Raw genomic sequence first — 13992 nt, forward strand, 5'->3', positions numbered from 1 at the left:
TCAAAATTCTGTGTTTACAAAATCCATTATTTTTAATTGAAAAAGATGATCCATTTTTTTGCGACGATAATTCCGATCGATTTAAATTTGATCGAAGGATGGATAATGATCAATCAATTTTGCTGATAATTTATGTGATTCAGCAGAAAATTATCGACAAGGTAATATAAATTAACTTTAGGCCACAAAAAAGGAAATTTCAAAAAAGGCGTGGCTTTAGTTTGTATTGTATCAGTACAAGTCATGTGATATTTAATCCTCCCTTTTTTTAATGTTTTTGGCTCCATAATATTTTTGTTCAAAGTTAACGTGCACATTTTGTTTTTCTTCAATTCCTAAATTATTGATTTTTTTTTGGTTAAATTGAATTTATTTTTGCTCAAAATTCGATCTCGAATTATCGGATTGATCACGACGATGATTTAACACAAATTTCATTCGACATTTTGAATCTAATTCGAACAACAACATGACTGCAACAGATTTGCGAAATCCACGATCATCATCAATGACCACCGGTCATGGTGGTAATAATAAACCTGTTCAAAAAATGTCTGCATATGATTCAGAAACAATTTGGTCAATGTTTTTTTCAATAACAATCATTGTAACATGTATAAAATTCTTATTAATACCATCATAGTAAGTTATTAATATCACATTTGGCTATAATGTCTAATGTTAATCACTTTAGCTATTCAACAGATCTTGAAGTTCATCGTAATTGGATGGCAATCACTTTTAATAAACCATTATCCGAATGGTATACCGAGGTAGTTTGTTTTTTTCTTTTCAATAAAAACTTTTTTTTCTAACAAATTATTTTTCCCTCTGTGAATTTAGAATACTTCCAAATGGACATTAGATTATCCACCATTTTTTGCCTATTTTGAATATATTTTAGCATATTTTGCTCAATTTTTTGATAAAAATATGCTTCAAATTCGTCAAGATTCTTACATGTCACCAGAAACATTATTCTATATGCGTTTAACTGTTATTGTAAGTGATCTAGTCTATTATTATGGTGTTTATCAATGGATTCAATTGATGTATCATCGACAACGTAATGTATTCGTATCCGTTCCAGTTATCCGACAACGTTCAAATTATTTTCTTTCATCAACATCATTCACTCATATTATGTTATTTTTATTCAATATTGGCCATATAATTGTTGATAATATTCATTTTCAATATAATGGTTTTCTAAATGGTTTACTTCTTATTTCAATGGCCAATATTTGTAATCGTCAAATTTATTGGGGATCATTTTGGTTTGCCATCCTATTGAATTTTAAACATATTTATCTTTATATGGCACCTGGTTACCTCATCTATTTATTTGTTGAATATTGTTTGATTCGTAATTCACGTGGTTTGATTACATGGAAAATTAATCTAAACGTTTTGTTACGTTTAGCTACTATAGTAATCGGTGTATTTATAATTTCATTTCTGCCATTCATTTTAAATGGACAATTTTTGAATCTTTTAAATCGTTTATTTCCATTTCAACGTGGATTATCACATGCATATTGGGCACCAAATTTTTGGTCACTTTATAATGGTTATGATTTAATTATGGCACGATTTTATCGTACAACTGATCGTCAATCACCATATACTGGTGGTTTAGTTCAACAAACTGAACATTTGATTCTACCAACAATAACACCAACAATTACTTTGATTTTAATTGTTTTCATTCTAATTGTAAGCATTCTGAAATTTTCAACAAAAAAAAATCAAAATTTTAATTTTAATTTTTTTCCCCAGATCATTGCTGTTTCCTATATTCATCAACAACAACGACAACAACAACAAAAAAATATTAATCGAATAAAATCACGATCAACATCGAATCAAAATTCTCATTCAAATTATCCATCTGAAATACGTTTTCTTCATCTAATTTTATTATCAAGTTTAACATTTTTTGAATTTGGTTATCATGTGCATGAAAAATCAATACTTTTGGTCATACCAACAATATTACCATTAATATTTGTTAATATTGATTATGCACAAATATTTTTATTATTATCAATGGCTGGTTATTATTCACTTTATCCATTATTATTTAAAAATGCTGAATCATTATTGAAATTATTATTAATGGCCATACATTTGTTGATAAGTTTTGGTACATTAAATAATCGTTATCGTATTATTAAACGTTGGTTATTGGACAAATATTCAACCACCACCACTGACCATAATGATGATGATGATGATGATGATAATGAACTAATGAAAGAGATACATAATGAATTTCGTCAAAATCCACCATTTTCATTTTTAAAATTACCATTACTAAATGTATTGGAATCATTATATATTTTAGGTTTTCTAATTATTCATTTAATCTATACATTTGGTCCATATTTATTACCAGAATTATTGGGACAAAGATTTCAATTTTTACCATTATTATTAATATCAATTTATTGTTCAATCGGCATACTTTATTGTTATAATTGGTTGTTTACAATGTTTTTGTTTACATCATAATGTTAATGTTGAAGACAACATATTTATTTGGGATTAGATTTAATTGAAATCAACAGAACAAAGATTATCACAAATGTGATTGATTAATTTTTTTCGTTTTGAACATCTTTATTGATTTTTTTTTGTTGTCACTTTTTACAAGAAAATTTGATTAAAAACTTTTTGGATGATGATAAGATCATATGACACAACATTCTTTGAAATTAATTATCAAAAATCCAATTTAATAATTTATTTGATTATTTTTTTTAAATTCGGAATTCTGTAACGCCATCTTTTGTTGATTTAAAAAAATTGTAACAAAAATTATGAACGATTCATGAATATTATTATAAGTAATCAATCATACATCCGTCTATTTCAATCGCGATTCGATTAGGAAATTTGTTGATATTCAATCAAAAAAAAACAACAACAATTTTTTTTGAAAACAAAATTCGCTCTCATTTTCATTTCGATTCATGATTCGAACTTTCATTCATTGTCATTGGGTTTTTTTTCGTGATGGACAGTAAAAAAAAACAACAACAAATTATATAGACATTGGATGATGATGATAGCAGTTCAGAAAATTTTTGTCATTAAAATTTATGTCATTCTCAATCTGATCCATAAGACCACTACCGTTTGTCGAGGTTGTGTTGAGGATGACACATTTGATAATCAATCTATACACATAGCTAAAACAAAAAAACGAAAAAAATCAAAATCTATATCCTGATCTGATTTTGATTGATGAATTGTTTTTGGCTTTTTTTTTCTGTTGTTGTTGTTGTTCCATAATCATAATGATTTTATAGTTGAAAAGTTTATCGAAATAAAAAAATTTTTTTTTCCATTGTATAAACTGAATTGTTCCTTTATAATGTAGATTTGAATTGAATAATAATTTTTATTCAGGTATTTTTAATTTTGACTCTTTTTTTGGTTCGGATTCAGGTGATTATATTTTGTTTTTGAATATGGAATTGTTTCATTTTTTACTTTTCCAATGTTATCTTATAAAAGAATAATAACTGGGGGGAGGAAACAACAAAAATTCTGTGGTAATTTTGGTGGTGGTGGTAGTTATGAATATTCTCTTCAATTATCTGGATCTTGAATAGCCCGAGCATGATCATAAAGAATCATGATCTCTATATTAATCAAGGGCAACAGTAAATATTCTCTTTTTCTATTATATATGTGAAACAAAAAAAGTTTTCGATCTGGTTTCGAAAGCAAGCCGCTACCAGCTTTTCTTTGCTTTGAAAATGATGATGTTTGGTTGGTTGTGGAATGAGAACCATCGGAAAGAAGAATATAAAAAAACAAACCAGGCGCCCAGTAAATCGATTCCCGTCTCTCATTCACTCTATATAAATGATGAAAAGATTTTGTTTTTGGAGAAGTTTGTATGTGTGATGATAAAGAATAAGACGCCGAACTTTCGGATCGAATCGAGCCGAACCAACCAACAGAATTTACCATACACACAACACAAACATCAACAACAATACTGACAGACCAATCATCATCATCATCATTCTGAAACCAGAATAATAATGAAATATACACACACACTGCACTCTCTCTCTCTCTCTCTCTCTCTCTCTCTCTCTCTCTCTCTCTCTCTCTCACTCTCGCTTCCTCTATTCCAAAGCAAAGCAAGAATTGTTGTGTGAAGAAAAATGAGTAAAGTGAGTAGAGAAAAAATATTGAATGAGTGAATCCAGAATATAAGAATCAAGAGTGGTGGAAGAAGTGAAAAAAATAATCATCATCATCAAGAATCTCAAAGTGTCATCATCAAGTGAGGACAATATATTTTGTTTTTCTCTTGTTATTCGTTTTTTATTTTTGATTATAAATCAATAATCAATAATATTACAAAATCAAATCAAATGAAATGATTATCATCATGATAAATTAATTATATTTGATTTGTAATCATTGATGATGATGATGATGATTATGGTGATGATAATGATCATCATTCATCATCATCGTTGATGGTGATGATGTTTTAAGTGAAGAATGATGATGATGATCCAAAAACAACAACAACATTATTATTTTAAAAAATCATCATATTCAAATTAGCATTCATTTTGTTTTGTTTTGTTTTTGGATTGAATGTAATCATTAATGTGTTTGATGTTTGTGTGATGTTAACTTCACTTCTCACCTGTTCTGATTGATTGATTGATTGATCAAACAAAAAACATGCTTTTTTTTCTTTTGAAGACCCTTAACACCAATTAATCATTATCATTGATTTGAAATTTGGGATTTTATTTGTAAAAAACTGATAAAATCAACGACCACGATCATTCCAAATACGATCCGAATATATAAGTGTGTGTGCGAATATAATATATACGCAAATGCTGCCAGTTTTCCATTTAACCTGACCTAACTTTCATTCATTCATCATTCATCAACCCAAATCAACCAATCAACCAAACATGCTTGAACCAAAGTGATCAACAAGGAAAACATCAAATAGTGAAAGAAAGTGGTCCAGAATTTTTGTGCCAAACAAACAAACAAACAAAAAAAACTTTTGAAACATTCAAAAAAGAATTCATTGGGCAACAGAAAAAAGAAATTAAGAAAACAAACAAAACAAGCTCAATCACTTTGTCATCATTAGCATCATCAAATTTTTTAAATAAAATTTACTGCGATAACATTTGATGAAACATTTTGGATCCAATCAGCATCATCATCTGTTTCTGTATCAACGACAACGTTGCCACTTAGTTTTATCCTTAAATTCAATCAAATCTTCATCAAAAAAAATTAAAATAAAATAATCGTTGTTTTCAGAGAGAAAAAAAAGGAAAAATACTTTCATTAATTAATTAATTTTTTGTTAAAAATCAAATCAAATTAAAAAAAATGGCCAACAATGTAAATTTATCAAGAATTTCTGGATCAACGATTGAAAATCCAAGTCCAACATCAGATTCAGGTGGTGGTGTACCATATGATCAATTTGGTCATGGTCATTATTTTTGGAAAAAAACATTCCATAAACCAACTTATTGTCATCATTGTACAGATATGTTATGGGGTCTTATTGGTCAAGGTTTTATTTGTGAAGGTTTGGTTTTTTTGTGTTTTGTAAATTTCAAATGAATTATTCTAATTTTTTTTTGTTCATTGGATTATTAGTTTGTAATTTTGTTGTACATGAAAGATGTTTAAAAACGGTTGTATCACCTTGTTCGACGGTTGCCACTAATGTGATAAAGGTAAATGTGATTTTGATTTGATTTTTGACTAATCAAATTTTGTTTTATTTTAAAATCAAAATCTGTAATTCAGAATCCTGTACCACATTGTTGGACTGAAGGACATTTGAAAAGAAAATTTTGTAATGTTTGCCGTAAAAGAATTGAAGATCAAAGTGCCGTACGTTGTGAAGTATGTGAATATTGTGTACATGTTGAATGTCAAGATTTTAGCGTACCGGATTGTAAAGAATGTGCCACCTATGTACCTGAACAAGAGCTCGTATGTTTAACATCAATTTTTTTCAATTTGCATCAATCTTAATCCTTTTTATTTTCAAAAAAATAATTACAGAAAGAAGTTGTTCAAACACATCATTGGCGTGAAGGAAATCTACCGGCCAATTCAAAATGTCATTATTGTAAAAAAACATGTTGGTCAACTGAATGTTTAGCCGGTATGCGTTGTGAATGGTGTGGTATAACAGCACATGCTGCTTGTTATCGTCATTTATCAATTGAATGTAATTTCAGTTGGTTACAATCAATAATGTTACCACCGTTTGCTGTTAGTATACCACGTACTGATGTACCATTAGAAACTATTATCGGTGTTAAAAGTAAAAAAGAATCACAAACACGTAAGTTTTCAAAACAAAAAAAAATGAAATTTTCAAAATGCAATTTTTTTCTGTTCAGCACGAATAATACCGGATGAAACACCAGAATTTGATAGACGTGGTGATAAAGATTCGGATGAATTTCCATCACCAAAAGATAAAGATAAAGATGAAGGTAATTATAATAATGATGATGATTAATGAATATTTTCTAATTATAATTATAATTTATAAATTTTTTCATTTTTTTCATTAGAAACAATAAAAGTATTTGATGGTAATGCATCAATGAAACGTAAAACTTATCGTACGATAACAATATCAAGAAATGCTAATAAAGATCAAATAGTTGCTGCTTGTTTACGTGCATTTCATATACATGATGATCCAAGACATTATATTATAACTGATGCTTATGGTAACAATTATTCAATTGTTGAATTTAAACATATTCGTCTGATTTCATTTCATTATTATTTTATAGCTCGACCTGAAAGAGAAATTTCCGATTTTATGCCCGTACAAAGTTTAATTCGAACTGAAGGTAAACGATGTGGTATTTATTTTCGTTATAAACCACCTAATCCAGATGAAGGAGCTATTCGTGTTTATCCGGGACGATTAAAGTAAATTTTTGATTTTTTTTTGTTGAAATTTTTAGTTTAATAAAAAATTGCAATTTTTTTAGTGTCACCGATACTTATCGTGTTATATCCGTTACAATTGATACCGGTGTTGATGAAGTTATGGTCGAAGCATTAGATCAATTTGGTTTAGATTCATCCGATTTAAATCGTTATCGTTTAGTCGAAGTGTCATTAGAAAAAGGATGTAAGTAGCACAGTTCTTTCAAAATAACGAATTTTTCAATCAATATTGATTTCTACGAACAAAAATTAGGTGTTCATGAACGAACTATGGATAATAATGAAAGTCCTTGGGCTATAATCAAAGGATTGGCAAGAGTATGTTTATTGATCTAATTTTTCGTTTGTTTTTAATTTAAAATTTTTTTTTCATTAAATCAATTAGGAATCAATAAGACAAAAAGAAAATACCCGATTCTATTTACAACAAGTTGATGAAGTTTATTGTTCAAATGTAGCTATATTTGTTGGTAATTTACCGGCTAATCTTTCACAACGTCATTATGAACGTATACTTGTCGATTTCCTTGGAAAACGTATGTGTTATTGTTTTTTTTACGTTTGTTTGATGATTTTTACATACTAAACAATGATTTTTTTTTGAAAAATAGCATATAAATATCGTCAAATTGGTCCAATTTATTATGAATATGGTTCAATGATATTAACATATGATAATGCTGATATTGCTGTTAAAGCATATTATATGTTAAGAGAAAGTATTTATGATGATAAAAATTTATTAGTTTTATTATTACCAAATATAATGCCCGAAATGGTACCAAAAGGTGTTCGTGTAAGTGTTATTATTTATGATATTGATATGATTATTATCATCATTTTTTTTCGTTCGCAAACTAGCCATTATTGGTATTTGTTAATGTTAAAAGTGGTGGCTGTCAAGGTTTAGAGCTAATTTCATCATTCCGTAAGCTGCTCAACCCTTATCAAGTGTATGACCTTGAAAATGGTGGTCCATTACCTGGGTATGTTGGTTTGATGATAATAATTATTATTATAATGAAATGGATTATAATTAATTACATTGATTAATTTGATTTTAATTTAGTTTGTATGTATTTCGTCATATAAAAGATTATAAAATATTAGTATGTGGTGGTGATGGTACTGTTGGTTGGGTTTTACAATGTCTCGATAATGTTGGTCAAGATTCAGAATGTCAAACACCACCATGTGCTATTGTACCGTTAGGTACGGGCAATGATTTAGCACGAGTTTTACGTTGGGGTCCCGGTTATACCGGTCAAGAAGATCCAATAACCGTATTGAAAGATGTTATCGATGCTGAAGAAATACGTCTAGATCGTTGGACAGTTGTTATACATCAAGAAGAAACTGGTGAACGTCAATCATCAAATCAAGAAGATAATACAGCCATTATGGTTATGAATAATTATTTTGGTCTAGGTATTGATGCCGATCTTTGTCTTGGATTTCATAACGCAAGGGAAGAAAATCCCGAACGTTTCAATAGTCGGTATGTGATTTTGATTGTGTCGAAAATCGATTTACAATTAATCAATTTTCACTTTTCATTAGTTTACACAATAAAGGTGTTTATGTTAAAATGGGTTTGAAAAAAATGGTTAGCCGTAAATCATGGCAAAATTTTAATAAAGATATTCGTTTAGAAGTTGATGGTAAACATGTTGTACTTGATTCAAAAGTTGAAGGAATTATTATTTTAAATATTTTAAGGTAACTTGATCAATCAATATTTCGATCACTCATTTAAAAAAAAATTATATTTGAAAAATTAGCTGGGGATCCGGTGCCAATCCATGGGGCCCAGAAAAAGATGATCAATTTTCTAAACCAAATCATTATGATGGTATGTTGGAAATTGTCGGTGTTAATGGTGTTGTACATATGGGACAAATACAGAGTGGTCTTAGCAGTGCAAAACGTATTGCTCAAGGTGGTCATGTAAGTTTTTCCATGTATATGTTCAATGCTGATTGATTGATTGAATGATTTTTTAGATTCGAATAAAAATTCTTACCGATATGCCAGTCCAAGTGGACGGCGAACCTTGGATACAATCGCCTGGTGAAATCGTGATACTTAAATCAGCAGTCAAGGTAATTTTTGTTTTGAAAATTGAAGTTTTTTAAAAAAAAATCACAAATTTTGTTTTTATTCCACTAAAACAACAGGCTACAATGTTACGTAAATCAAAAATGAAACGTCGTAATACGGAACCATCATTACCACCAGGTACAACAACTGGTCCTAATGAAACATGTGCAGCAGGATCATCATCATCATCAACATCGATAATTCTGTCATCAACATCGACAACATCGACATTGTCGACAATAACAACTGCCACTGAATTTATGACTGGATTATCATCATCATCATCATCAACAACAACAACAACAACAGCGACCACAACTGGAACTGGAAGACGTTGTTTACGTGAAAAAGATGAATTTGGAAAATTAGAGAAAATATTTTCCGAAACTGAATGAATCGATCGATCGATTGATTTTAATTGATTTTTATTTTTTTCCATTAATTGTGATCAACATTAAAAAAAAAAATTATAAATATACATTTTACTTTGACTTTGACCTAATCCTGATCCAAGTTCATCTAATCGAGATATGATTCGAGCCTAAATTGAAAAAAAAATTCAAATCAAAGGAAAAGGATAAAAGGTTAAAATAATGATCAACCAAATAACTTAACTTGTTTCATTCGAAAAAATTAATTTCTTCATCAATTTTCATTTTTCAAATACATTTTTGTTTGAATTTTTCGTTCATCGTTCATCAATTGAAATGATAAATTTCAATTAAACAAAACAAAACAAAAAAAAATTCTTATAACAAATTTAACAAACAAACAAAAAACTTGTAAAATCTGCAAATGTTTTCTGATTTTTTTTGCATCATTTTTTTTTGTTAATGTTTTTTTTCGCTAACTTTTCTTTTCGTTTACCAATGATGTGAGTTACACATTTTTTTTGAAAAAAGGGTTATTTCATTGGATATAAATATTTTAAGAAAAACAACCGGATCTTCTCTCTTTCCATATATATAAATTAAATGATGTAATACCCCTTTAACACCTACCTACCCACAACCACATACACAATCTCAATCATCATCATCGATCATCATCATTATTATTATCATCAAAACTGTGTCATTGATTGATTACTTAAAATCATAATTTCCTTAATTAATTAATTGATTTGATTTTTTGTTTTTTTTTTGTTCAACCACTACTGTTTAAATCGACAACCAAAAATGAATGTTTCAACCAAGAATATCAAACAAACCGAGAGAAATAAAAAAAAAATTCTGTTTTCAAAACATTCTGTGTGTGTGTGTGTGTTAATGGAAGATGTCGATGATTTCAATACTTTTTGTTTCAATCAATGAAAATTACCTAACCTCACTTTTATGTCTTTTGTTTTGTTGTTTTCTAACAAGTGCGTGTGTGTGTTAATGTTGTTTTATTATTTGTACCATATTTTTTTTCAAATAATAATAATTGAATTTTAAAACAAAAAAAAATCTTTGTATCTTTCTGTTGTTGTCAAAAATTATCATTCAAAAATTCAAGTTTAAATTTTGACTTTTTTTTCTGAACAAGGTGACATCATGGTATATGAATTTGTTGTTGTTGATGTCATCACATTGAAAACAACAACAACAACAACAAATCCTTATCCGTTATTGGCCATCGTATTTTCTTCAAATGATAATGACAATTTTTTTTTGTTGAATAGATCAATAGATTATGTCATTGATCTTTATCATTATAGATCATCAGATCATTTATAATAATATCTATTGAAATGATTCATTGATTTCTTCAGCCAAAATTCAATACAAATTTTCTCTCTTCTGATAAAAATAGAAACATATACACAATGAAAAATATTATAATCAAGGATTAATAGGAAATTGAATAACAATGTCACCAGCAATGACAATGACAAAGATAAGATTTTTCGGTGTCAGCTTTATAATGCATTCAACAACGAAAACATCAATGAAACAAAACAACAACAACAATGTCAATTTTTTCAATGAACTTGATGCATTCAACCAGTTGTTGTATAGTTGCCATTGTATTGCAAATGATCATTTTTTTTCGTTGAAATTTTTTGATGTTGATGGTGGTTTCCTGTGTTGTGGATATCGATGTTATAAAAGGTCTGTCATATTGGTCGAAAAAAATATTTGTTTCGAATTCGATTCGCCAACAACAACAACACAACAGACATTCGGCAGCAAAACCCCAAAAACCTAACAAAACAAAAACAAAAATAGTCATTTCGAATGTTTATTTCGGTTGTTATCGTATTCATTTCAAAATGTGTTTGGCTATTCATAGCAGTAGTGGAATCATCATCGATTTCAACTTCAAAATCAATCGATTTAGATAATTTTAATGAAATTAATAGTAATTTAAATAAAAATAATGTTGATAAACAACAATTTGATGAAACTGATCCAATATATTGGTATGTACAAGCATATCGTAATCTTCAACGACGACAATATTTATTACCATCATCATCATCGATAACAAATCGACCAGCTAAAAATGTAATATTATTTCTTGGTGATGGTATGGGTATCAGCACGATTACTGCATCAAGAATATTGAAAGGTCAACAACAACAACAACATGGACAATATCATCATAGCAATAATGGTGAAGAAGCAATGCTTGAAATGGATCTTTTTCCATTTACAGCTTTGATTAAGGTAAGTCAATTTAAGGTTCAATGTTTGAAAAGAATCCAAGTTCAAATTCTATTAATCAATAGACTTATAATGTTGATCAACAAATACCGGATTCGGCTGCAACGGCAACAGCATTTTTATCCGGTGTTAAAAATAATTTCAATACATTAGGTGTTTCAGCTAAAGTAAAGCGTAATGATCCGGATTGTGATTCTGTTCATCGTAATTCAATTGATTCAATATTTACCTGGGCATTAAATGCCGGAAAGGTGGCCGGTATTGTAACAACAACACGTGTTACACATGCAACACCAGCTGCTGCATATGCACATAGCCAAAATCGTAAATGGGAATCTAATGTTGATCAAACGATTATTAATGGAACATTTAGTGAAACGGATTGTAAAGATATTGCTTTACAATTGATTGAAAATGATCCGGGTAAAAGATTAAGTGTTATACTTGGTGGTGGCCGAAAAGGTTTTCTACCCGAAACGGTTAAAGATCCACGTGGAATTAATGGTGATCCAAATGGAAAATATGGTGAACGAAAAGATGGACGAAATTTAATTCTAGAATGGTTACAAAATCAACATTATTCGGGATTAAATGAATCAGAATATGCATATGTTAATAGTAGTCGTGGTTTACATCAATTAGATTATTCAAAAATGAAATCATTATTTGGTTTATTTAATTATTCACATATGGAATTTGATCGTTTACGTGATCAAAGTATTGATGGTGAACCATCATTATCCGAAATGACTGAAGCAGCTATAAAAATTCTATCTAAACATGATAAAGGTTTTGTTTTATTAGTTGAAGGTGGTCTTATAGATCAAGCACATCATCGTGGTTATGCATCATTATCATTACATGAAGTTTTAGAATTTGATCGCGCTATTCGTCGTGCAAGAAAATTATTATCCAAACAACAAGATGATACATTATTTTTAGTTACTGCTGATCATTCACAACCATTAGTTATTAATGGTTATTCACAACGTGGTAATCCAATTAATGGTTTATCTCGTCGTAAAGATGGTAATCAATTACCATTTACAACATTATCATATACAAGTGGTCCTGGATTTCAAACACTGCAACAACGTTCAAATATTACAAATATGGCTTTGGAACAAGCTGCACGTAAGTTTTTTTCTATGAATCAAAAAAACATCGAAATAATCTTTTCTTTTGAAAATTTTGATTTCTTTTTCTCTCAGTTGATCTTAAATATCGTTTTCATTCGGCTTTTTTAACAAAAAAATCACACCATTCAGGTGAAGATGTTGCTATATTTAGTAATGGACCAATGTCATATTTATTTGGTGGTACATTAGAACAATCATTTATTGCACATGCAATTGGTTTTGCTACCTGTATTGGGCCATATGAAAAAGAAATTCATTGTAGACAATCATTAAGATCAAAATTATTATCATTATCATCATCGACATCGACATCGACATCGAAAACAGGAAGAATATCGAATGCAGCATTGGCAATCATAATGGATACACCTGAAATGTTAATCATATTTTTTATTATTGCTGGTCTAATATTTTTCATTACAATATTGATAATTGTTCGTATTCTATGGGTTTAGTTTGATGATAAAAAAGTTGAATCCATTCTTGGTATAATTTCAAAAAATAGTAACCAGGATATATAGCAAGATTCAACCAACCAAACAACCACCACCATCATTGAAACACAACAAAATAATCAATTGCAATATACAATACAACTGAACTAACTAACCAACTGGTCGTCTGCATGATGAACATTTTTTTTCCACCCACCACCATTATATAGAGAATATATACTTCCTTTCCTTTTTTGCTACATTCACATCGTATTTTGTTTTCGCCATGGCTCGATTTTCATCATCAATTTTCATTGTCTCAATCATTCATATTATTTTTCTATGCTGCCATGTTTATTTTGATTTCCGAAATTCCACTACCAAAAAATGTTTTTTTTTATTCGTTTGTTTGTTTTTCATTTTCAATGTTTAATTATCACTGCAAAAACATTTGTTTATTTGTCATTTTACGTTTTTTTGCTACAATTTAATGTAGCTTGTATACAATAAAGCCAACTATTATGTCAAATTAACAGCAGTTAACAACAAATATTTTCTGATGTAAACAAATGCGCCTAACAATTAGCAAAAATGAAATGAAATAAGTTGTTGTTGTTGTTTCAACGGTTCCAAACAATATTCATTCCAATGAATTTTTAAAACATTCCATTT

At 28.9% G+C, this 13992-nt stretch overlaps 3 protein-coding genes across 4 annotated transcripts; all 3 read left to right on the forward strand.

Annotated features, from left to right (window-relative positions):
• The first annotated feature begins 58 nt into the window (after window positions 1-58).
• xit (ALG6/ALG8 family glucosyltransferase xit) lies at window positions 59-2601 on the forward strand. 2 transcript variants are annotated; one of them, XM_027349782.2, is made up of 4 exons: window positions 59-642; window positions 695-773; window positions 844-1716; window positions 1780-2601. In XM_027349782.2, exons 1-4 carry the CDS (start codon window positions 470-472, stop codon window positions 2512-2514), a joined length of 1860 nt encoding a protein of 619 aa, XP_027205583.2. In that variant the 5' UTR covers window positions 59-469; the 3' UTR covers window positions 2515-2601. The 2 variants fall into 2 exon arrangements, with proteins under 2 accessions (XP_027205583.2, XP_075679044.1); XM_075822929.1 differs by having other exon boundaries at window positions 500-642; window positions 706-773.
• A 2652-nt stretch (window positions 2602-5253) lies between these two features.
• Window positions 5254-10459, forward strand: LOC113799190 (diacylglycerol kinase theta-like). The gene is made up of 17 exons (XM_027349789.2): window positions 5254-5602; window positions 5674-5753; window positions 5827-6015; window positions 6088-6373; window positions 6432-6527; window positions 6609-6770; window positions 6837-6978; window positions 7041-7183; window positions 7253-7317; window positions 7385-7535; window positions 7611-7795; window positions 7861-7985; window positions 8069-8497; window positions 8560-8718; window positions 8781-8946; window positions 9003-9101; window positions 9177-10459. The coding sequence occupies exons 1-17, from the start codon at window positions 5398-5400 to the stop codon at window positions 9492-9494; spliced, it is 3000 nt and encodes a 999-aa protein (XP_027205590.2). The 5' UTR covers window positions 5254-5397; the 3' UTR covers window positions 9495-10459.
• Window positions 10460-11061: 602 nt separating this feature from the next.
• On the forward strand, window positions 11062-13853 carry Alp6 (Alkaline phosphatase 6). The gene is made up of 3 exons (XM_027349790.2): window positions 11062-11750; window positions 11813-12881; window positions 12959-13853. Exons 1-3 carry the CDS (start codon window positions 11319-11321, stop codon window positions 13339-13341), a joined length of 1884 nt encoding a protein of 627 aa, XP_027205591.1. The 5' UTR covers window positions 11062-11318; the 3' UTR covers window positions 13342-13853.
• The last annotated feature ends 139 nt before the right edge of the window (window positions 13854-13992 follow it).

Source organism: Dermatophagoides pteronyssinus, unplaced genomic scaffold (assembly GCF_027571235.1).
Source record: "Dermatophagoides pteronyssinus isolate colony J.1.1.1.1 unplaced genomic scaffold, Derpt_VIB-CSIC_2022.12 sq0021, whole genome shotgun sequence".
Lineage (NCBI taxonomy): Eukaryota > Metazoa > Arthropoda > Arachnida > Sarcoptiformes > Pyroglyphidae > Dermatophagoides > Dermatophagoides pteronyssinus.